The 23,607-nt window shown below is 39.0% G+C and overlaps 2 protein-coding genes across 5 annotated transcripts in view; one reads left to right on the top strand and one right to left on the bottom strand.

Moving 5' to 3' along the window:
* The window catches only part of LOC145505944 (neurotrypsin-like), a 74,687-nt gene that overhangs the window by 8,834 nt on the left and 42,246 nt on the right, over window positions 1-23,607 (top strand). The window contains 3 exon segments of the mRNA XM_081489322.1: window positions 7,154-7,292; window positions 14,911-15,089; window positions 19,683-19,833. Of these exon segments, the coding sequence (XP_081345448.1) occupies window positions 7,154-7,292; window positions 14,911-15,089; window positions 19,683-19,833 (469 nt within the window).
* The window catches only part of LOC145506740 (uncharacterized), an 82,368-nt gene continuing 64,048 nt past the window's right edge, over window positions 5,288-23,607 (bottom strand). The window contains exons 2-5 of one of the 4 annotated variants that reach the window (XM_081492072.1): window positions 21,915-22,098; window positions 20,854-21,118; window positions 18,683-18,805; window positions 5,288-5,610 (exon numbers count right to left, since the gene is read on the bottom strand). In XM_081492072.1, coding sequence (XP_081348198.1) covers window positions 22,054-22,098 — 45 coding nt within the window. In that variant the 3' untranslated portion in view covers window positions 5,288-5,610; window positions 18,683-18,805; window positions 20,854-21,118; window positions 21,915-22,053. Of the gene's footprint in view, window positions 5,611-5,799; window positions 6,941-18,682; window positions 18,806-20,853; window positions 21,119-21,914; window positions 22,099-23,607 lie in introns of all 4 variants that reach the window. The other 3 variants (XM_081492080.1, XM_081492063.1, XR_014054274.1) reach the window with 3 other exon arrangements.

Here is a 23,607-nt window from a genome sequence, read left to right as displayed (position 1 = left end):
ATGAATCGCAGCACGCCAGGCCTCTCTGTCCATCACCAACTCCTGGAGTTTACCCAAACCCATGTCCATCGAGTCAGTGATGCCATCCGACCATCTCATCCTCTGTTGTCCCCTTCTCCTCCCGCCCCCAATCCTTCCCAGCATTAGGGTCTTTTCCAGTGAGTCAACTCTTCGCATGAGGTGGCCAAAGTATTGGAGTTTCAGCTTCAACATCAGTCCTTCCAATGAACACCCAGGATTGATCTCCTTTAGGATGGAGTGATTAGATCTCCTTGCAGTCCAAGGGACTCTCAAGAGTCTTCTCCAACACCACAGTTCAAAAGCATCAGTTCTTTGGCGCTCAGCTTTCTTCACCATCCAACTCTCACATCCATACATGACCACTGGAAAAACCATAGCCTTGACTAGACGGACCTTTGTTGGCAAAGTAATGTCTCTGCTTTTAAATATGCTATCAAGGTTGGCCATAACCTTCCTTCCAAGGAGTAAGCGTCTTTTAATTTCATGGCTGCAATCACCATCAGCAGTGATTTTGGAGCCCAAAAAAATAAAGTCTGACACTGTTTCCACTGTTTCCCCAATCTATTTGCCATGAAGTGATGGAACCAGATGCCATGATCTTAGTTTTCTGAACATTGAGCTTTAAGCCAACTTTTTCACTCTCCTCTTTCACTTTCATCAAGAGGCTCTTTAGTTCTTCTTCCCTTTCTGCCATAAGGGTGGTGTCATCTACATATCTGAGGTTATTGATATTCTCCCGGCAAAATAGAATACCTGAATACTATCAAATAAGCTGTAGGGAAAAAAACAAAACATAAAAATTAATGTAGCCTCCCCAACTGTACTTGAAAAATTCAACTAACTAATCCTCTATTCAGTTGTTTTTAGGCAATGTGATTATTTGGTGTATGTTTTATAATTAAGACAGAAAATGATCACTTAATATATTTTTCCAATTTTGCCTTTAGTAGAAGGCATAAGATTATATTTAATTCATTGTCAAATATGTGTACTAAATTGTCCAATATGTAATGGACTTTTGTTCTGTTTTTTTAATAGTTCATAAACTGAAATTTCTACATCACTTTCAGCTTTAAGTATACTTTTTGTCAAAGATCTGAATAATAGCTTGATGTCACCAGCATGAATTTCTGGTTCCACCAGAACAATAGAGCTGACTAAAATTAAGTATTTTGTGCCTCTGTGAAGTTCAGTAATGGATGAGAAAGGATTCGGGCGATAACATTAATTTTCTATTCCTCATTTATCAAACTGTGATTTTTACAAGATTTCAGAAATATTTATTTTTAATTCTGTTCAGAATACTGGGATGGATCTTTGTTTTTGCTGTTTTTTCTGTCACATGAGTGAGTGCTATTGTATAAGTATATTTTAAGGAGTTAACTAAATAGGCATACCTTTTCATTTCACTAATTTTGAAATGAGCTGGATTTAGAGAACAAAGATAACTGACATGTTTGGTTCCTTTCCTGATATTTCTTTTAGGTCTTCTTGAAGTATGGATGGTTTTGCCAGCTGTCCATGGAGAGATAATACCAGAATGGGTCTATTAGTTTGCTAGAGCTGCTGTAATGAGTACACAGACTGAGTGGCTTAAATAAAGAAACTTGTTATTTCACAGTTCTGGGGACTGGAAGTCCAAGATCAGTGTCAGCAGAGCCATACTTCCTCTCAAGACAGTAGGAAAGGATCTGGTCCAGGGCTCTCTCCTAGCTTCTGATAGTTCCTTGGCTTGTGGAAATGTAACTGCAACCTCCGGATGGCATTCTCCCTATGGGTGTCTGTCCAAATCTCTCCTTTTTATGAGATCATAGTCATACTGGATTGGAGCCCACCCTAATGATCTCATTTATCTTGATCCTCTGCAAAGACCCTATTTCCAAATAAATTCACACATTCATAGGCACCGGAGGTCAATGCTTAAGCATATTTTGGGGGGAAAAGAATTCAGCCCATCACCATCTTTCAACGATAACCCTGTATGCGAGACAGAATAAGAGACACAGATGCATAGAACAATTTTATGGACTCTGAGGGAGAAGGTGAGGGTGGGACGTTCTGGGAGAATAGCATTGAAACATGTATATTATCATATGTGAAACAGAACACCATTCCATGTTCGATGCATGAGACAAGGGCTCGGGGCCGGGGCAATGGGATGACCCGGAGGGATGGGATGGGGAGGGAGGTGGGTGGGGGGTCCAGGAGGGGGAACACATGTGAACCCATGGCTGATTCATGTCAATGTATGGCAAGGACTATTACAATATTGTAAAGTAATTGGCCCCCAACTAAAATAAATAAATTTATTAAAAAAAAAAAAAAAAGAATTCAGCCCACTGCAATAGCCTTGAGAACCGATGAAACTTGTGAAGAGAATTTTAATCTAGTTAACTCTCTTTCTCTAGATTACCTTGTATTGAGTGAGACTGATAACATGGCAGAAGAGAACCCCTCTGGAATGTCTCTTTGTTTTAGGAATCCCTATTTTTTTTTTTTTTGTAGCTAAGTTATCCATAAAGCAAATTTCTGTAACAAAAATCTTTTATGTTCCTTTTCCTTTATAAAAACTGGAGATGTGTTTACATAATAAAAAATAGTAGTAAACTAAAATGACAGTGATTTCAACATCTTTTAAAAATGTACTCATTTTTAATTGGAGGATAATTGCTTTACAATATTGTGTTGGTTTCTGCCATATGTCAACATGAATCAGCCAGAGGTATATGTATGTCCCCTTCTTTTTGAACCTCCTTCCCACCTCCCACTCCATCCTACCCCAAGTTCAACATTTTTGGCAGAGAATTAAGGTAGTAGAATTCTGACCATTGTTGTGTATTGGCACATTTTGCCTTTAAGTAGTTGTTTATACCAACAGGCTGGTACGACTGACAGTTTTCTTTGTTTTTTTGCAATAATTCTTTTCATGAACTCTAGGGGCTCCTCTCCATGACATGCCATCATGCATAGCTTTATAGTTCCAGACTTTTTTCTATTACTGGTTTAGTCTGTAAATTAGTAATGACTACTATAGTTGATCTAAAACCTCTGTCTGAGACTTCAAATTTTAGATTATTGTTATTAACACTTTTTAAAAAATAGGAATATTTAGAATAGAATATTTTTCCATCAAATTGGCACATGAGAGACTTTAAGACCATGCAACCCTGGATTCACTGAGGTGTTGCTGAGAGACATGAGCTGAGACTACGAGGAACATCGCAAAGTGCTGGGCAGAAGTAGGAAAGTATGAACCAAGGAAGACAGATCAATTTTTGGTAATAAGAGGCTGTGACAACGGAGCAATATTTACCAAAGAATCTGGTCTAGAATTTGTCTGAAGAATTTTATTGTTAGTAAGATAGTAATAAAAATGAGTTTACCAGGCTCTGGCCTTTGTGGATTGCTTTATTGTTTTATCCTCTCTCTCTCTGGTTTTTTTTTTTTTTATTTCCTCTTGTAATTGCGTATCTATAAATTTGTGCAAATGTATAGTCCTAGAAATTTGTACAGTCCTAGAAATTTGTACAGCCCATGGGACAAATCAGCCTCCACTGGAGGATTAGCCTCAAATATAGATCACCAGAAAGCCACTTCTCTTGTGTTCTGTAGTATAGAGAAACTCTTAAGACTGTCTTATGGATCTGCCTGGCTAGTGTATCCCCATGTAATGTTTGGTAGATTTGTTGTAGTATTTCACCATCCTGGTGAATGCCAACATGGCAGAATGCATAAAGTGGTACCTGAACTATTGAAAAGTGCTTATTGCATCCCAAGTCTTTGCTCAGGTTTGGAGGCAAGGGACTGGTAGCAAGGGAGGGAATCTGGGAGGCAGTTTGTCATGGCTCTGCAACTGCTCAGTTGGTTGGCTCCGTAGCTTCCTCATCCATAAATTAAGGGAAACCAATTACAGTTCTACCGTCTTAAGCATTCTAAGAGAGCTAAGTGAAGCAAGAACGAAGTAAAACCAAAACCAAACAAAAACTACCTCCTGTCTCAAATGTATGTAGTATGAATTGTGTGTTCATGCTTTTCTTATCTTAGGCATATTATCGTGCTGATATTTTTTTTTTAAAGTTCTTTCAAAAAATTATTAGAAGTGTAAACCTCATAGAATTACATACCAGTAAGAAATACTCACTGAGTTCAAGGTAGATGATTACTCAGATATTTTGGAAATTTTTATGGCGTAAGGAAAGGATAAACTATGTGGAGGGGCACTGCTAGGCAGGTGTGTGTTTTGGGGATGTTGGTGTTGAGAATGGATTCTTCCAGAGAATTCGCTAGTCATTGACATGCAAACTGCCTTTCCAGAATTGCAAATATTTGTATCCATTTGTTAAAGGAAAATTGGATGAGCACTCCACATTTCTTGCCATATAACAAATACAGATAAACAAATCCAGGTTTTCACAGCATGTTTGGTGCATGTGAGAAATGATGGTAGAACTGATAATTGACCTGGAAATTATTCCCAGTGCTATCATTTTTGTTATAATGATGTTATGGTAACAATTACATATTATGCAGAGTTTTCTCCTCCTCATTTGTAGATAGGTGCCTTAATCATTTAGATAATATGCCTGCATCATTTCTTCTTTGAAAGCTTTTTAGTGATTTGGGCAATATTTTACATTTTATTGTGATTATTTAACATGCATGAGTAGAGTTCCAGTTTGTTTTCATTACTAGAACTTCTGTCCAACCCTTTGACATGAAGAATTTGATGGCGGTGGTATTTGTGGTGGTGGTGAATTAATAAACAGATAATAGATTAAACGGTTTCTCTGGTGGCTCAGCTGGTAAAGAATCCGCCTGCAATGTGGGAGACCTGAGTTCGCTCCCTGGGTTGAGATGATCCCCCTGGAGAAGGAGACGGCTACCCACTCCAGTATTCTGGCCTGGATAATTCCATGGACTGTATAGTCATGGGGCCACAAAGAGTTGGACACGACTGAGTGACTTTCACTTTCGGATTAAACATCATTTCAAATAACATGTGTTTGAGGTGAACAAATGAATTCTTTGATTTGAAAAAAATCAAAAGACATTTTTACTGTGCATGATATTAGTATTATGTGGGTCTCTATAGAAGACATTTTGTGATTATAAGAAATCATTAAAGTTCAGTTAAACTCTTTGGACATATTTCTTTAAAAATATTCTACAGCTCACACTTTTTGTTGTAGAAAGGGGGACCTCTTCTAAGGCCCAAGAGTAGGCTCTTGTCTGACAGTGAGAAAGGAATTATCTGAGGAGGCACATGTGCTGACAAAGCAAGAGATTTTATTGGTAAAGGGGCGCCTGGGTGGAGAGCAGTACTGTAAGGAAACCCAGGAGAATTGCTCTGCCCCATGGCTCACAGTCTTGGGACCTATGGTGATGAGATTAGTTTCCGGGTTGTCTCTGGCCAGTCATTCTGACTCAGGTCCTTCCTGTTGGTCCAGGCATTGCTCAGTCAAGATGGATTCCAGCGAGGAGGATTCTGGGAAGTTGGTAGGACATAGGGATTGGTGTCTCCTTTGGAGCTTTCCCAAATTCTTCTGGTTGGTGGTGGCTTGTTAGTTTCATGTTCTTTACCAGGACCTCCTGTCATAAAATAAATCATGAGATGGTTACTGTGGTGCCTGGCCAGGGTGAGCGGTTTCAGTTGGTGTTTCCCCCTAACATTTTCACTGAGCTAGACAGGGCTTCCTCTTGCTTGGTCTGAATTAAAGAAAGTTAGAATATATATGAATCAGTTTTAGATTATCTGCCATATGAATGATGCACGCTCACCTTCTCTCCTGAGTAATCAGGATTTGGCAGTGCAACTTTGTCTCCATTTGTTCTTGCCTCTTGTTTAAATTAAATGACACTTTGTATTTATCATGAGAGATAGGATATGTGTTTCTTAAATAGTTATATTTTTAAAGGATGATTGGGTGGAAAATAATAGTGATAGATGACTAGGCTAATGCAAATGAAATGAATGGATGATTTAGAATCTATTATTTTTGAAAAATAATTATAAAGCCATAGATTACTTTGAAATATGTAAAATGTGCCAGAAATTTTTAATAAAATTTAATTTCTTAACTTCTTTTACCTATGAAACAAAGGTCATCTTAAGTGACTTTTCACAGACTTTTATGAAATTTTTAAGTTGTCTGAGTTTGCTTCTACCTCTGCACATGTCTCAACTGCAGCCTCAGGACCGACTCTAAGAATAAATGCCAGTGAGAAGAGAAATGTAGTCCTTTGATGCACACTTAAAAAAAACTTGAAATATATTTGATATACGCTATTATGTTGGTTTCAGATGTACTGCATAGTGATTGCAATTTGCATATGTTATGAAATAATCACCACAGTAAGCCTAGTAACCACTTTGATCCACAGTTAAGGGATAAGACTTAAAATAGTATCTTCCCAGGGATGCTCTAATTTAAATTTTGACTCTTTTAAGACTGAGAAGAATGACTCAAATTATGGACTGTGGAGCAGCTGAGTGGGGATGATATGTAAAGAGAAGTGAAGTTCAAGGGCCATTCAGTTACACCACACCAGTCTCCCTAGGGGCAGTTTCCCTAAGACTAACATTAGACAGTATTTCTGACACTTAACACCTTTCTGAAATTTTAGACATTGTCTTTAGACTTCTCACAACTACTGGTAGAGGCTAAAAGGGGAAAAACATTTTATTCTTCTTTAGTGGAAGAACAGATAGAAGGAAGATACAACAGCCAATAACAGGTAACTTATAAACAGCATTGTATTTGTTTCTGTTTTTCTTTTTTTAAAATCTGTGATGTCTCGTGAAGATGGAAAGTGATACATAAGTGATAAGAACTTCCTATGTGATGTAATCAAACATGTGGGATGCAGTATCTGCCATTAGTCACAGTCTTCCACTTTTTCCCTTTGGACTTCTGTTTGCCTGGATAAAGAAAGAAAGTATCCTTAGCATTGACATCAGGATGTTAATTTAAAAAAAAGTGCCTGCTAAATCCTCTTTTAAAGATAGAAGGACTTGCTGTGAACAGTGAAAGCCTGGCTCTCTCAGCATGTTACCCGAGGACTCGTTCAGTATGTTCAGTGTGTTCAAACGGTTATGTTCTATTCAAGGATCTGGGGATTCTTTTCCATTTAGGGTCAGTCCGGCTTCGTGGTGGCAAAAGCGCCTTTGAAGGCACAGTAGGAGTGTATGAGAATGGAGCCTGGGGCGTCGTTTGTAGCAGCCACTGGGACGACGCTGATGCTTCAGCTGTTTGTCACCAGCTGCAGCTGGGGTGAGTTTGTTCATCCTTGACCGAATCTGTCTGCTGATACCTGAAGGGAGTGCTGGCCTCCCGCTGTTACCTTGGAGAGGTTACCTCCTCCTTCTCCTTCTCTCACGTTCCTCACTCACTTCTCTCAGGAGACTTTTAAAGAAAGGGTCCCCAATGGAAGGAGTGAGTTCCTTTACATACAAATGCATTTCACTTGTTACTACCCCTGCTGACTAGGAAATGCCTGCCAGAGACGCTCAGAGGGCTCAAACAAACCAAGTGCACACCAGGACCCAGGGACCCCACAGAGACTGAGGCAGAACTATGTTTGAGCCTCACTTGTGGAGGTGAGGGTCAGCAGTGGCCTGCCGCTGGGGCAGGGGCTCTGGGTGTAGCAGACCTGGCTATGGCATAAGCCCTTTTGGAGGAGGTCGGCATTAACCCCACCATAGAGCTGCCAGAACTTACACAGGACTGGGAAATAGACTCTGGGAGGGCACAAACAGAACCTTGTGTGCACCAGGACCCAGGAGAAAGGAGCAGTGACCTCACAAGAGACTGACCCAGACTTGCCGGGGAGTGTCCAGGAGTCTCCAGCGGAGGCATGGGTCGGTGGTGGCCTGCTGCAGGGCTGGGGGCACTGAGTGTAGCAGTGCATGCACGGGACCTTTTGAAGGTCACCATTATCTTCATTACCTCCACGATAGTTTGGCCTCAGGTAAACAGCAAGGAGGGAACACAGCCCCGCCCATCAACAGAAAATTGGATTAAAGATTTACTGAGCATGGCCCCGCCCATCAGAACAAGACCCAGTTTCCCCCTCAGTCAGTCTCTCCCATCAGGAAGCTTCCATAACCTCTTATCCTTCTCCATCAGAGGGCAGACAGACTGAAAACCACAATCACAGAAAACTAACCAATCTGATCACATGGACCACAGTCTTGTCTAATTCATTGAAACTATGAGTCATGCCGTGTAGGGCCACTCAAGACAGATAGGTCATGGTGGAGAGTTCTGACAAAACGTGGTCCACTGGAGAAGGGAGTGGCAAACCACTTCAGTATTTTTGCCTTGAGAACCCCATGAACAATATGAAAAGGCAAAAAATATGACACTGAAAGATGAACTCCCCAGGTGCTCAATATACTACTGGAGATCAGTGGGGAAATAACTCCAGAGAGAATGAAGAGATGGAGCCAAAGCAACAACACCACCCAGTTGTGGATGTGACTGGTGATGGAAGTAAAGTCTGATGCTGTAAAGAGCAATATTGCAAAGGAACCTGGAATGTTAGGTCCATGAATCAAGGCACATTTTAAGTGTTCAAACAGGAGATGGCAAGAGTGAACGTCGACATTCTAGGAATCAGCGAACTAAAATGGACTGGAATGGGTGAATTTAACTCAGATGACCATTATATCTACTACTGTGGACAAGAATCCCTTAGAAGAAACGGAGTAGCCCTCATAGTCAACAAAAGAGTCCAAAATGCAGTACTTGGATGCAATCTCAAAAACGACAGAATGATCTCTGTTCATTTCCAAGGCAAACCATTCAATATCACAGTAATCCAAGTCTATGCCCTGACCAGTAATGCTGAAGAAGCTGAAGTTGAACGATTCTCTGAAGCCCTACAAGACCTTTTAGAGCTAACACCCAAAGAAGATGTCCTTTTCATTATAGGGGACTGGAATGCAAAAGTAGGGAGTCGAGAAATACCTGGAGTAACAGGCAAATTTGACCTTGGAGTACAGAATGAAGCAGGCCAAAGGCTAATAGACTTGTGCCAAGAGAATGCACTGGTCATAGCAAACACCCTCTTCCAACAACATGAGAGAAGACTACACATGGACATCACCAGATGGTCAACACTGAAATCAGATTGATTATATTCTCTGCAGCCAAAGATGGAGAAGCTCTATACAGTCAACAAAAACAAAACCGGCAGCTGACTATGGCTCAGACCATGAACTCCTTATTGCCAGAGTCAGACTTAAATTGAAGAAAGTAGGGAAAACCACTAGACCATTCAGGTATGACCTAAATCAAATCCTGTACGATTATACACTGGAAGTGAGAAATAGATTGAAGGGATTAGATCTGTAGACAGAGTGCCTGAAGAACTGTGGATGGAGGTTCGTGACATTGTACAGGAGGCAGTGATCAAGACCATCCACAAGGAAAAGAAATGTAAAAAGGCAAAATGGTTATCTGAGGAGGCCTTACAAGTAGCTGTGAATAGAAGAGAAGCAAAAGGCAAAGGAGAAAAGGAAAGATATACCCATTTGAATGCAGAGTTTCAAAGAATAGCAAGAGCGACAAGAAAGCCTTTCTCAGTGAACAGTGCAAAGAAATAAGGAGAATAGAATGGGAAAGCCTAGAGATCTCTTCAAGAAAATTAGAGATACCAAGGGAACATTTCATGCAAAGATGGGCTCAATAAAGGACATAAATGGTATGGATCTAACAGAAGCAGAAGATGTTAAGAAGACATGGCAAGAATACACTGAAGAACTATACAAAAAAGATCTTCATGACCCAGATAATCACGATGGTGTGATCACTCACCTAGAGCCAGACATCCTGGAATGCAAAGTCAAGTGGGCCTTAGGAAGCATCACTACGAACAAAGTTAGTGGAGGTGATGGAATTCCAGTTGAGCTATTTCAAATCCTGAAAGATGATGCTGTGAAATTGCTGCATTCAATATGCCAGCAAATTTGAAAATCTCAGCAGTGGCCACAAGACTGGAAAAGGTTAGTTTTTATTCCACTCCCAAAGAAAGGCAATGCCAATGAATGCTCAAAGTACCGCACAGTTGCACTCATCTCACATGCTAGTAAAGTAATGCTCAAAATTCTCCAAGCCACGCTTCAACCGTGAACTTCCAGATGTTCAGGCTGGATTTAACAAAGGCAGCAGAACCAGAGATCAAATTGCCAACATCCATTGGATCATCGAAAAAGCAAGAGAGTTCCGGAAAAACATCTGCTTTATTGATTATGCCAAAGCCATCGACTGTGAGGATCACAATCAACTGTGGAAAACTCTGAAAGAGATGGAAATACCAGACCACCTGACCTGCCTCTTGAGAAACCTGTATGCAGATCAGGAAGCAACAGTTAGAACTGGACCTGGAACAACAGACTGGTTCCAAATATGGAAAGGCGTACATCAAGGCTGTATATTGTCACCTCTGCTTATATGCAGAGTACATCATGAGAAATGCTAGGCTGGATCACGCACAAGCTGGAATCAAGATTGCCGGGAGAAATATCAGTAACCTCAGATACGCAGATGACACGACCCTTATGGCAGAAAGTGAAGAACTAAAGAGCCTCTTAATGAAAGTGAAAGAGGAAAGCGAAAAAGCTGTTTTAAAACTCAACATTCAGAAAACTAAGATCATGGCATCTGGTCCCATCACTTCATGGCAAATAGATGGGGAAACAGTGGAAACAGTGGCTGACTTCATTTTTTCGGTCTCCAAAATCACTGCAGATGGCGACTGCAGCCATGAAATTAAAAGATGCTTCCTCTTTGGAAGAAAACTTATGACCAATATAGACAGCATGTTAAAAAGCAGAGACATTACTTTGCCAACAAAGGTCTGTCTCATCAAAGCTGTGGTTTTTCCAGTAGTCATGTATGGATGTAGAGTTGGATTCTAAAGAAAGCTGAATGCCAAAGAATTGATGCTTTTGAACTATGGTGTTGGAGAAGACTCTTGGGAGTCCCTTGGACTGCAAGGAGATCCAACCAGTCCTACCTAAAGAAAATCAGTCCTGAATATTCATTGGAAGGACTGATGCTGAAGCTGAAACTCCAGTACTTTGGCCACCTGATGTGAAGAACTGACTCATTTGAAAAGACTCTGATGCTGGGAAAGATTGAAGGCAGGAGGAGAAGGGGACAACAGAGGATGAGAAGGTTGGTTGGATGGCATCACCGACTCAATGGACATGAGTTTGAGTAAACTCTGGGAGTTGGCGATGCACAGGGAGGCCTGGCGTGCTGTGGTTCGTGGGTTCGCAAAGAGTTTGACAGAACTGAGCAACTGAACTGAACTGAATTGACTAGGAAATGGGCAGAAGCTGAATGGTCCAAAAATAAAAGCATCTTTTGGTCTTTGATCTAACAAATGGATTCTTCAGTGCCAGGAAACAAAGAATTGGGTCCTAAGAGTTTTATTTTCCCAGTAGCCTCTACAGCCTGTGGTTGCTGTCATTCGCTTTTACCTTGAGCCAGCCACAGATTCCCCTGTTGTATGTGTGTGTGTAGGAGGTGAAGTTCATTTGTAGTTTCATCCCATGCTGAGTAAGGTGTGATATCCTGGGACATAGGTTTCTGCACTGAGGAGATTCTGTAAGAGATGGCAATTTCCCTCAGCCCAGCAGCACCTGTCATCCTGAGAAGTTGCTGGCCGTTCCTACCACCCTCAGTTCCGTTCAGTTCAGTCACTCAGTCGTGTCCGACTCTTTGCTACTCCATGGACTGCAGCACACTAGGCCTCCCTATCCATCCCCAAATCCCGGAGTTACTCAAACTCATGTCCATTGAGTCAGTGATGCCATCCAACCATCTCATCCTCTCTCACCCTCTTCTCCTCATGCTTTCAGCCTGACCCTAGGCACTCTCCTTAAAATGGACTGGTGTACACTGACTCCCACCATGCCCAGTACCTTTATGCTTTGTCTCAAGGGGTTTCCCAGGAGCAGAAGTTTCCATTTTGGAATTAATGGTTTTTTTTTGTTGTTGTTATTGTTCTGCTTTTCTGTATCATTTATTTTTTCCAAGTATACATGCCCTATATTTTTCTTGACCTTTATCACCAAGGATCTTTAAAAAGCTTGGAAAATATCTTGTTATGAAAAAAATAAAGGTTAAAAGGCCTGAAAGAAAAGCTTTCTATTTGCAAATATTTTAGATTAATAATCAATGAGTGGTAATATCTAATGTGATGACACAAATGAAAAGGTTAGTCAAGTGCAGTCAAATCAGTAAGAATTTTAATTTGCCCGTTTCCTGTCTTCTCACTCGGAAGGTGGGAAATTAGTATTTAGTACAGGCGAACCTTGCAGGCTTAAGTTTTATTCAGACTTTTGATTCTATTAGAGTAGCAAATAGGGTTAATGTAATACTTAATTGATGCTTTCCAACTGTGGTGTTGGAGAATACTCTTGAGAGTCCCTTATACTCAAGGAGATCAAACCAGGCAATCCTAAAGGAAATCAACCCTGAATATTCATTGGAAGGACTGATGCTGAAGCTGAAGCTCCAGTACTTTGGCTACCTGATGTGAAGAGCTGACTGATTGGAAAAGACCCTGATTCTGGGAAAGATGGAAGGCAGAAGGAGAAGGGGATAATGAGATGGTTGGATGGCATCACCGACTCAATGGACATGAATTTGAGCAAGCTACTGGAGATGGTGAAGGAAAGGGAAGCCTGGTGTGCTGCAGTCCTTAAGGTCTCAAAGAATTGGACACGACTGAGCGACTGAACAACAACAACAATACTTAATTAGGCTTCCTTGGTGGCTTATCGGTAAAGAATCCACCTGCCAGTGCAAGAGATGCAAGTTCTATCTCTAGGTCAGGAAGAGCCCCTAGAGAAGGAAGTGGCAACCTGCTCCGGTTGTCTTGCTGGGAAATCCCATGGACAGAGGAACCTGGCGGGCTACAGTAAATGGGATTGCAAAGAGTCAGACACAACTTAGCAACTAAACAACGATTAGTTAAGTTAGTTAACTAAACAATTAGTTAAGTTCAGCTACAACTCACTAATTTTTTACAATGAGGGTTGAAATAAATCAGGATAAAAGCAAGAGGAGAGAGCCTACAAAGAGTTATGGTGTTAGCATGTTAATTACTGATTTTATCCCCAGTGGTTTGTTTGGCAAACAGTCCTTGGCTGGTTGGGCAAGTCACAAAGAATGTTGGCTTGATGCTTTTTCTTTGACAGCCTGAAGGTGTAACAATTTGTAGGTTGATGTCAGTGTCTTCCTTCATGGACCTTTCTACCTGTGCTTTTATTATCCCTGAAAAGCAGGGAAGAATGAAATTTTCTATGAGACTGACATAAGAAAACAAAAATGGTACAAATGAACTTATTTACAAAATAGAAATAGAATTACAGATGTAGAAAACAATCTTATGATTACTAAGGGGGGACAGTAGGGAGGGATAAATTGGGAGATTGGGATTGATATATACACACTACTATATATAAAATAAATAATTAATAAGTACCTATTTTATAGCACAGGGAACTCTACTCAGTGCTCTGTGATGACCTATATGGGAAAATAATCTAAAAAAGAATGGATATATGTATATGCATAGCTGATTCACTTTTTTGTACAGCAGAAAGAATGGATATGTGTATATGCATAACTGATTCACTTTTTTGTACAGCAGATACAACACTGTAAATCAACTATATGCCAATAAAATTTTCTAAAAAATTTTAAAACAAAACAAGCTCTGTAGCGGAGATGTGAATTACAGAGATCCTCTTGATTGATAAGGGACTTCCCTGGTGGCTCAGAGGTTAAAGCGTCTGCCTCCAATGCGGGAGACCTGGGTTCGATCCCTGGGTCGGGAAGATCCCCTGGAGAAGGAAATGGCAAACCACTCCAGTATTCTTGCCTGGAGAATCCCATGGACGAAGGAGCCTGGTAGGCTAGAGTCCACGGGGTCGCAAAGAGTCGGACACGACTGAGCGACTTCCCTCCCTTGATTGATAAAAGAATGTAAACTATCTTTATGCAAACATAAACTTCAGATAAGCTGATCTGATTCCTTCTGTCATCTCTTAGTAGTCCATTAATAAAAAAGAATTTCAAATAAGAGCAGAGCAACCTGGCTTTATTGCTGTCAAGACAGATTCATATTTTAGATACACCCCAAATATTTATTGTTGGGTTAATGGAAGCTGTAGCATGGAGACAGTTCTAGAGATCATCATGTTATTCAGATAAGCATTTAATCTTTTAAAAATTTAATTTAAGCTTTGTACATATTAGAGGTTAAAAGTATGTAGACTAGATGAGTTTTCTCAATTGATTTCAAAAGTTCATTAGCAAATACTATTATATATATATAAATTTTTTAAAAATGGGAATGGATTGCCTCTCTTGATATTACCTTGCTTAGATGTGGCAATAATAATTGTTTTGAAAATGACAGCCTAAAATATTGGAATAGGAAAGAATCTTCAAGCATCCAGACTTCTTTCATGTATCAGAAGGAAGGACTTAGAGACGTGTTAGAGTAATTTGCAGCTGAGTGCAGACTAGAATCCAAGTCCCACTAGATCACATGACAGACACACTTCTTCCATATAACCATCCAGACTCCTGTTTTATGTCTGTAGTATTTGCCCATTTTCTTCTAAAATCAGCTGTAGATAAAGGCACATGCCTAGCATTATTCAAGGTTAATTAGAAAGATTGCCATAGATAATCACCCTGTTCTGATCTAATATTTTGATTTCCTTGAAATTTACATAATCCATTATGTTTGTCTTTTTCTTCCACATCCACCTTTTTTGACTTTTTCAATTTTTTTAAAACCCTTGTGCTTTGATAAAAGTTAGCCTACATTTGATAAACCTAACCTTGAGCATTGTACTTCCAGAGGAAAAGGAGTCGCAAAACAAACCCCGTTTTCTGAACTGGGCCTTATTCCCGTTTATTGGAGCAATGTCCGTTGCAGAGGAGATGAAGAAAATATACTGCTTTGTGAAAAAGACATCTGGCAGGGCAGGGCATGTTCTGAGAAGATGGCAGCTGCTGACCTGTGTAGCTTTTCCCATGGTGAAAAAAAAAAATTTTTATTCCCTTGCTTTACTTTTATTCTGTTTTCAGCATTCCAGATGAAAAACATGTCTTAGTTGAATGTTTTCCTAAGCGTTGAAATACAGACCTGAGTCTGAATCATCATAGTCTATCAACAATCTAATTAGTCTTCAAAGGAATTCATGTAACAGTCGGATTTCCATTTGAACTCAGTTGTTTTTTTTTTTTTTAATTAAAAATTTTTTTGATTGCACCGAGTCTTGACTGCTGTGCACGGGCTCTCTCTAGTTGCAGTAAGTGGGGGCTACTCTCTAGTTGCAGTGCACGGGCTTCTCATTGATTGAGGTGGCTTTTCTTGCTGTGGAGCACAGGCTCTAGATCATGCAGGCTTTAGTAGATGTGATGCTTGCACCTAACTGCCCCCTAGCATGTGGGATCTTCCTAGACCAGGGTTTGAACTGGTGTCCCCTGCATTGCAAGGCAAACTCTTAACCACTGGACCGCCTGAGAAGCCCTGACCTCACTTCACATATTTTCTGTTTTAATATAATTTGTTTATAGGATTATTATATACTGTATATGAAACACTTATTTGGGTAATGAAAAATTGTGATGGAATCAAGTTAAAAGTCATCTTGAAACCAAATATAAAATACAGAAACTATAATAAAATGTTTTCACTTTATAAAATAGAATAGAATCATAGTTATTAGCATTATTCTTTGAAGATAGCACATTCCATAAAACAAATCGCTACCTTGGATAAGGGCTCCTATGCATGATGTCCTAGGCATTCAGTTCAGTTCAGTCGCTCAGTCGTGTCTGACTGTTCGCGATCCAATGGACCGCAGCATGCCAGGTTTCCCTGTCCATCACCAACTCCCGGAGTTTACTCAAACTCATCTCCACTGACTCAGTGATGCCATCCAACCATCTCATCCTCTGTTGTCCCCTTCTCGTCCTGCCTTCAGTCTTTCCCAGCATCAGGGTCTTTTCAAATGAGTCAGCTCTTCTCATCAGGTGGCCAAAGGATTGGACCTTCAGCTTCAACATCAGTCCTTCCAATGAACACCCAGGACTGATCTCCTTTAGGAAGGACTGGTTGGATCTCCTTGCAGCCCAAGGGACTCTCAAGAGTCTTCTCCAACACCACAGTTCAAAAGCATCAATTCTTCGGCGCTCAGCTTTCTTTATAGTCCAACTCTCATATCCATACATGACTACTGGATAAACCTTAGCCTTGACGAGATGGACCTTTGTTGGCAAAGTAATGTCGCTATTTTTTAATATGCTGCCTGGGTTGGTCATAACTTTCCTTCCAAGGAGGAAGCATCTTTTAATTTTATGACTGCAGTCACCATCTGCAGCATTGGTGATTAGTATGTGGTTTTGGTATACAGATGTGTGTATGATCATGTGAACGGAAGCAGCGGGAGAAGCTCCCTTTGCTAGTTATTTTTCCTTGTTTGGGATATTCTTTCTAGGCTTTTAGTTTCACAATTGTGGGTGGGTTTTCTGGGGTCCGTGATTGTTTTAACGTGTGACCACAACCTGTGGCTATCACACCTTTTTGGATTTTCTTGGCGATAGTAGCGTGATCAGATGTCCCAGGTCTTAGAATGCCAGCAGACAGCCGAGGGCAATGGTTTCTGATTGAGTACAAGTATCAGGGAAGGAATTGACACACTCCCTCTGCAAAACATAGGAAGATCCAAGCTAGGGTCATTCCTGTGAACTGACTGGAAGAACCAATGGAAATGGTGCAAGATATCACACAAGTGTGTGCTTGGAGAGCTACAGTCCTTTTGTGGATGCAAGGTGCATTCTAAGTCTTTATGTCTTGTAAGTTTTTCCTTTTCTTCCTTTGCCTCTCCACCTCTTGGTAATCCTACTTGTGGCAAACACATGTTTACACATTGCTACATCAGGGATGCTGTGCATCGGGCTCAACAGTGCACTGCTTTTTGTAGACATTGCTTGTATTCTGTGTTCAACTGAACTGATAAAGTATGTTAACATTTTTCAAGTAGTGAAGTAAGTAAATTTTTGAAAACAATCCTTTTTTTTTTTCAGGGTTTCATAGTACTTTATTTTATTTTTAATTTGATTTACGGTGTTGTGCCAGTCTCTGGTGTACAGCAAAATGACTCAGTTATACACACATACAGTTTGTAGTACTCTAAAAGCCTGCATTTAATTCTAACAACAATGGGAAGTCAGTATATTTTTTTCAGGCTCTCTGTCTACTCTTTTTTTAAAAAAGCTCTCCATTCTCTATAATCTATCCACTTGTTTATGCTCTGGCTGCAAAGATAAATTTAAGGTTGATGTAAGCATATATAAAATATCGAAGGTTGAGATAAATTAGAAGTGAGAATGAAAAAATATGCTTTTATGGTAAATTAAATGAGAATATGAAAACAAATAGCTCAAATCAGCAAACACTGAGTCTATCTTAAGGCACAGCAGCAGACCTTTAACATTAATACTTTCTTTTAGTTTGGAATTTACATTTAGCATCTTGGCATTTAGTACTTTTCCAACACTTACAAAGTAGAAGATCGTATCTTTGTATTGGACATAGGAAATATCAGTATAAATGAAAATGTCTGGGAGTTTTATTTATCCATAAGTTAAATACGAGTCAACTACTTCACTGAAATTTCTTTCAAGTGATTTTTTTTTTGTGCGTGTATTTATTGGGAAGATGTGAGATGGTGACTAAATTTTGTCTTTGAGCTTCTCTATATTTTCACAAATACTTATACAACCAGTGTAAAAACTACATTTAAAAATAAAGCACAACGTTTAAAAAAATGTAAGGTAATTATGCCATAATGTTTCTAGGTTGTAGATAATTTTAAATTTCCTTTTAAATTTTTTTTTTTTTTTCTGTTTTCTCCAAGCTTACTATGGAGGTGGGGAGAGGAGAAGCAGAGAAGGATATAATAGTTTAAGAAATTTATGCTGTTTCTATTGGTTTGTTTCTATATTTTCCAAGCTTCTTAAAAGAAAAACATAGTAACATGTAAATTTAGGTTTCTTGTCATAATTCAGCAGTCATTAATTATAAGAAGCTGCTATATACTGTTGAGAACAGTTATGTTTATTAAACCTACCTTTATCCTTTTCCAAATTACAAGTGCTAGTTGACTTATGTAAGAAAACTGTGTTACAAATATCAGAGTATGAGTATATGTACATGTTTGCTAATCTAAATCCCTTCTCTGGTGTGATATTTGAATATAAATATGAATGTCCAAGTACCATTTATTGATAGCTGCTTATACTGTGGAGGAATTAGAAGCATATTTCATGTGGATAAATGATGAGTATTTGGCAAAAGATAACACTAAATTTCCTAATAGGGACCCAGCCTGTTCTGAACCTTTGACCATCTCACATTCTTTATTCCAGAAAAATTAGAGGGCCGTTCTGTTTCCCAAACACATACAGCTTTGTGTTTCTATGCTTGTGTTCATTCGGTTCATTTTGTCTGAAGTGCACATCCCCCATGTAGAACTTATGAAGTCCCATCCATCATCTTGGCCCTCTCAGCTACAGCTCCTTTAGAAGAGATTCCCTAATTTCCTCCGGGGGTGGGCGAGCACCTTTTGCATCTGAACCCCTGCAGGGCCTTCTCAATGGTCTCCCATCTGTACTCATGTTGTCCATATCCCGAGGCAATATACTTCTTAAGGGTAGCATTTGTGCAGTGCCTCTCTGCCTAACAGCTGTTTAAGAAACAGAATTGAAGGAGTGGATATCAATAGTTATTTTTCGTTGTTTGGGATATTCTTTCTAGGCTTTTAGTCATCGTTTGCCAATCCAGTCAGTCAACAAATATTTATTACATGCCTTCTACATAGCTGGGTATCTGAAGTACTTGAGTGAAAGGGAAAGGCGTTCCCTGTGTCCTCAATTCTAGACTAAGAAAAAGAGAGAAAAATTAAAAAACTGATGAAGCTAGATAAGGGCATTGTAGACTATAATAAGGAATTTGCATGGGGAAGCCTCTGGTATTCTTCACAGAGAATGAATTGATTCATACACAAATGATGAACTGATTCATACACAAATGAATCTTCAATATTGTTTTTTGAAGGTACTGGCTGTGATGTCCACCAGCTTCTTATAATGTGATAATGTTAACTTTGACTTGATCTCTACAAATGTAGAAATATTTCTATGCTGAAAGCAAGTATGTCATAGATATAAGTGCCATTCTTAATAATTACATGTTGGTAATTCTCAAGTTACTGTAAATAAAAAATCAATGCTATCCCCCACAATACCATAAAAATCAAATGGATTTCCAATAACTGCAGTTTTGAGTGTGTCTTTTCTGGTTTCTGAGGTCCTCGGGAAAAAGTGAATTTAGACTGCTTCCTCTTGACAGCTATTTGTATGAATGTAATTCAAGTTGGAGGATTTTAATCAGTTGAGATTATCATAAAATATATTAGACATGCGTGGGTATGTCCATATTGCTGAAGTGGCTTATTAAATATAACTTTATGATTGAGAATGGCAAAGAAATAGAATATACCTGATCTTCTATAGCTCAGTATGAATGTGTAGGTTTAATTTGTTGTTAATTTCATATCGCAGGCCCTGCGTTCCCCATCCTGCGCCTTGCTGGGGGGAGCAGTGTGCGTGAGGGCCGAGTGGAGGTCTACCATGCCGGTCAGTGGGGGACAGTCTGTGACGACCAGTGGGATGATGCAGATGCAGAAGTGGTCTGCAGGCAGCTGGGTCTGAGGTTGGTTCTTCTTCTTTTGTTTTGCTTACATTTCTAAGTTTATTACTTCCATACCCAAAGATAGGTGTGTTTAAATTGCACATTTCTTTGAACAAGTAGAAAAAGCCACCTTTTTGATCATTGTATTCGGCGGTAGTCTCCTTGAAGAGAATGTCTATGTACCTATAGATCTAACCTGTTTGTATCTGAATTCAACTGATTTTGTATCCTTAAGAACCTTAAGCCTTTTACCACTTTTTATCGGGAGCCTTTATAGGACTCCCAGGTAGTAACTAGCACGGTCAACTGCAGTAACTTACCAAAGTCATATGATGAAACTAGTTGTGAGGCTTTAACTGAAGTTCAACTTCTTTCCCCCAAATATCGTCTAAACTTTTGCCCTTTGCTCCTTATTTGTTAGGTATGTGCTTAGAACAAAGAATGTTTATTAATGTTCAAAGGAAATAATTCCTATGCAGGATATGGCAATGAAGCTTGTGGAATAAAGACAGAAAACCAATATTATATGTTGCTTTAGTTATGGTTACTTTGGAATAGTATGGTATAATTGTGTATCCTCTGATCCTTGTCTTTAGTGATTTTGAACATTGGTATAGCAGGCCTAAAAGTTTCTCTGAAATTATACTGGCAGATCTTCTGAAGTTGATATTTTACTTTAAATTGGAAAAAAATTATTTAGCATGTTGTGGCAGGTAGGGGTGGGTTGATGTGGAGACCTCTCAAAATTAAGTCTTCTCAGTTCTTGTTTCACTTTGTCCAGTTAAGCATAGTCTTTGACACTGGAGCATGATTTTTGAACCTTGAACCGTAATTTTTTTGCAATTGTTTTTGCAACTGACCCCTCCCCTCCCACTTTTTCAAAACTGTAGGTTAATATTAAAGTATTTTAAAACAAAATAAAGGTGTTTCAACATTTTACCTCTAAATACTTCAGTGTATACTTCACCTTTTAAAAATAAGAACATTGTCCTACATAGCCAAATTATCATCACAACTAATGTCAGTGGTAATCATTCTTACATTGTTTAATATCCTGTAATATTCAGATTTCCATAGGTGTTCCCACCATGTCCTTGACGGATGGTTTCTCTGTAGCAGAATTTAGCCCAGGGCCTTGTGGTGCATCTGGACGTTATACCCCCAAAGTCTTTTAATCCAGAACAGTTTCTTGTTTTTCCTAACACTGACTTGTTGCAGAGACCAAAGACCACACCAGTTGGTTTGTAGAATATCCTCCCTTCTGAATTTGTCTCATTCTGGTTCTTGTAACTTCTGAAATGGGAGGCTAGATCCAAAAGTTTGATTAGATAAACATCACTCAAGTATTTGCTTCCCAGGTGGCGCTACTGGTAAAGAACCCACTTGCTAATGCAGGATACTCAAGAGACCTGGGTTCGATCCCTGGGTTGGGAAGATCCCCTGGAGGAGGAAATGATAACCCACTCCAGTATTCTTGCCTGGAGAATTCCATAGACAGTGGAGCCTGGCGGGCTATAGTCTGTGGGGTCTCAAAGAGTTGAATACCACTGAGCAACTAACACTTTCACTTTCATAGTTTTAAAAGTGAGTCTAAAAATTCATGTTGTAATGTAGAGTTCTTTCTTGAGAGCCAAGATTTTTTTTTTTTTTTCACTTACATAAACAGTTCTCAAACAAAGACTGTGTTGACAAACAATAGTCTACTGCATGGAAAGAATGTAGAGATAGAATCACAAGGAAGACTGTATTAATGTTGAACATATGTATGGGTTGAGTAAAGTGTTTACATCTTTCTCAAGCATTTGCTCGCTGCCATCTTTTGTATGAGGAGATTTGTGTTTGGAGAAGTGATGAAAAGGAAAAATATCTTCAAATATTCAAGACAGCAAAGATCTTCCACAAGCCTGTGTAATAACCAACAATCTAGCTTGGTGGAGATTTTTTTTTTATTATTAAGTACCCTAGGATCTGAGCTGATGCTGTTCTTTTGCTTTGTTTTTCTTTACTTTGATTTTCTACTTCTCTCATAACCTTGCAGTACAGCAGTATTCTGCAAGTGCTCTTCCCCTAGAATTTGTTTTGCTCACTTAAAGGCACAGTACTTTCAGATGCAATAATTTTTAATGTTGCATGTTTCATCTCAGTGGTACTTGCTTTGTTGAATTCCCAAAGGGAAACTATATCATGCCTCCCTGGAGTGCTGGTTACAATTTCTTTGTGAGATGCTGTCTTTGTTGACCCTCATCTTTTAATGGTGGCTGTAGATTTTGGTAGCTGGCAAGCGTCCTAAAACACAAAAGGAATAACTGTACTTAAGATATTTAAATTTGATTAATCCAGAACTCAGAGAAACATGAGGATTAGGAAAGGAAGAAGCCAAGTGTTAGAAAATTGAACTTGAGAATGCATACATATGCAGTGAAGTTTCAGATAGAGACATTTTAATTGGAGTTCCTTTTGTGCACTTAACATTAAAGCATTTCCTATGTCTTTCAGAACTCTTAAAAGCATAGCTGCTCATGGAACTGTGACATCATATTTTATTTTGTGGATATGCCATAATTTACATAAGAATTTTAAATTTTTGAGCGCTTTTTTCTTCTTAGGTTTTTTTTTTGGCTATAAAATTATCTTAAAGAAAGAACCATATTATTCCGTGGTCAAAATAAAAATTCTTCTCATGCTCTTTTTAAATATTTATTTGTTCTCTTATTTTATTGTTTATTAATTTTTAAAATACTTTATAAACATTATTAGTATGTCCAATTATTGAGCAGAAAGGAGGCCTTATTTAACAGATGAGAAAGTTAGGCTCTCTGAGATTACTCAAAGTCCCCAAATTATACTGTGAATGAAGACTGGAATCTTGAGATTTGTGGCTCCCAAGGTAGGATTTTTCATTTCATGTTACACTGTTTGCAAAATAGGCAGGTATTAATAAGAATAAATATGAATACAAGCTGAAAGAAATAGGGAAGTCAAGGGAGAAAAGTTTATTGTAGGAGGAAATTGATGATGAGCATGTTTTAGACAGACTATATATTAATGTGCCACAGACACATCACTGAAAATGCCCCAAGAGACTGAAAGAAAGTAAAGTGTTTCAGAGTCTGCTCTAAAGCCAGACAAATTTTACTATCTAATGCTGGGCAAATTGTTTAACTTCTGCAACTCAGTTTCCTCATCTGTAAACAGTGGGTAATAACATCATGGGGTTGTAGGGAGGATTGAAAAAGTTAATACATTTGAAGCTGTTAGACCAGTGTCTGGGATACAGTAATCATTCAGTATACTTCAAAATATCATTATTGGAGATAGAGGGGATTGTTTTCCAGAAAGAAATATGGACTATTGACCAGTAAAAATGAGTTTTTCATCCAAATGTTATGTGTCACAAAATGATATTTGCTGTCAAAGAACCAATCTTTTATAACCTAGCAAGTAATTCTTTTTACACAATAGAATTGCCTAACTCCATTCTGTGTCTAGTCAAAGTAGTAGCTAAATCCAGGGATTGAGTTAGTCAGGTGGTATTTTTTATTTGCTCTTTTTCTATGAAAAACAGACAAATTTTATATGAATACAATCAGATTAGCTAAATAGGTTTAGGAATGTTTTGGATACGGATCAGACATAGGATCAGTTCGGTGTCTATTGGGGATTGCTGCTGTGTAGGTCAAACAGCTTTGCATAAAATAACCTAATAAATCGATGCATTATATCAGAAAACCCCTATTCCACAAATTTATTCTGTGGTCAGATGGTGAGAAAGTAGTAAAACTGGGACTGTTACTA

Source organism: Giraffa tippelskirchi, chromosome 1, assembly GCF_054371585.1.
Source record: "Giraffa tippelskirchi isolate mGirTip1 chromosome 1, T2T-mGirTip1v1.2.pri, whole genome shotgun sequence".
Taxonomy (NCBI): Eukaryota; Metazoa; Chordata; class Mammalia; order Artiodactyla; family Giraffidae; genus Giraffa; species Giraffa tippelskirchi.
The sequence above is the reverse complement of the archived record's forward strand: the minus strand, read 5'-3'. Positions and strand labels throughout refer to the sequence as shown.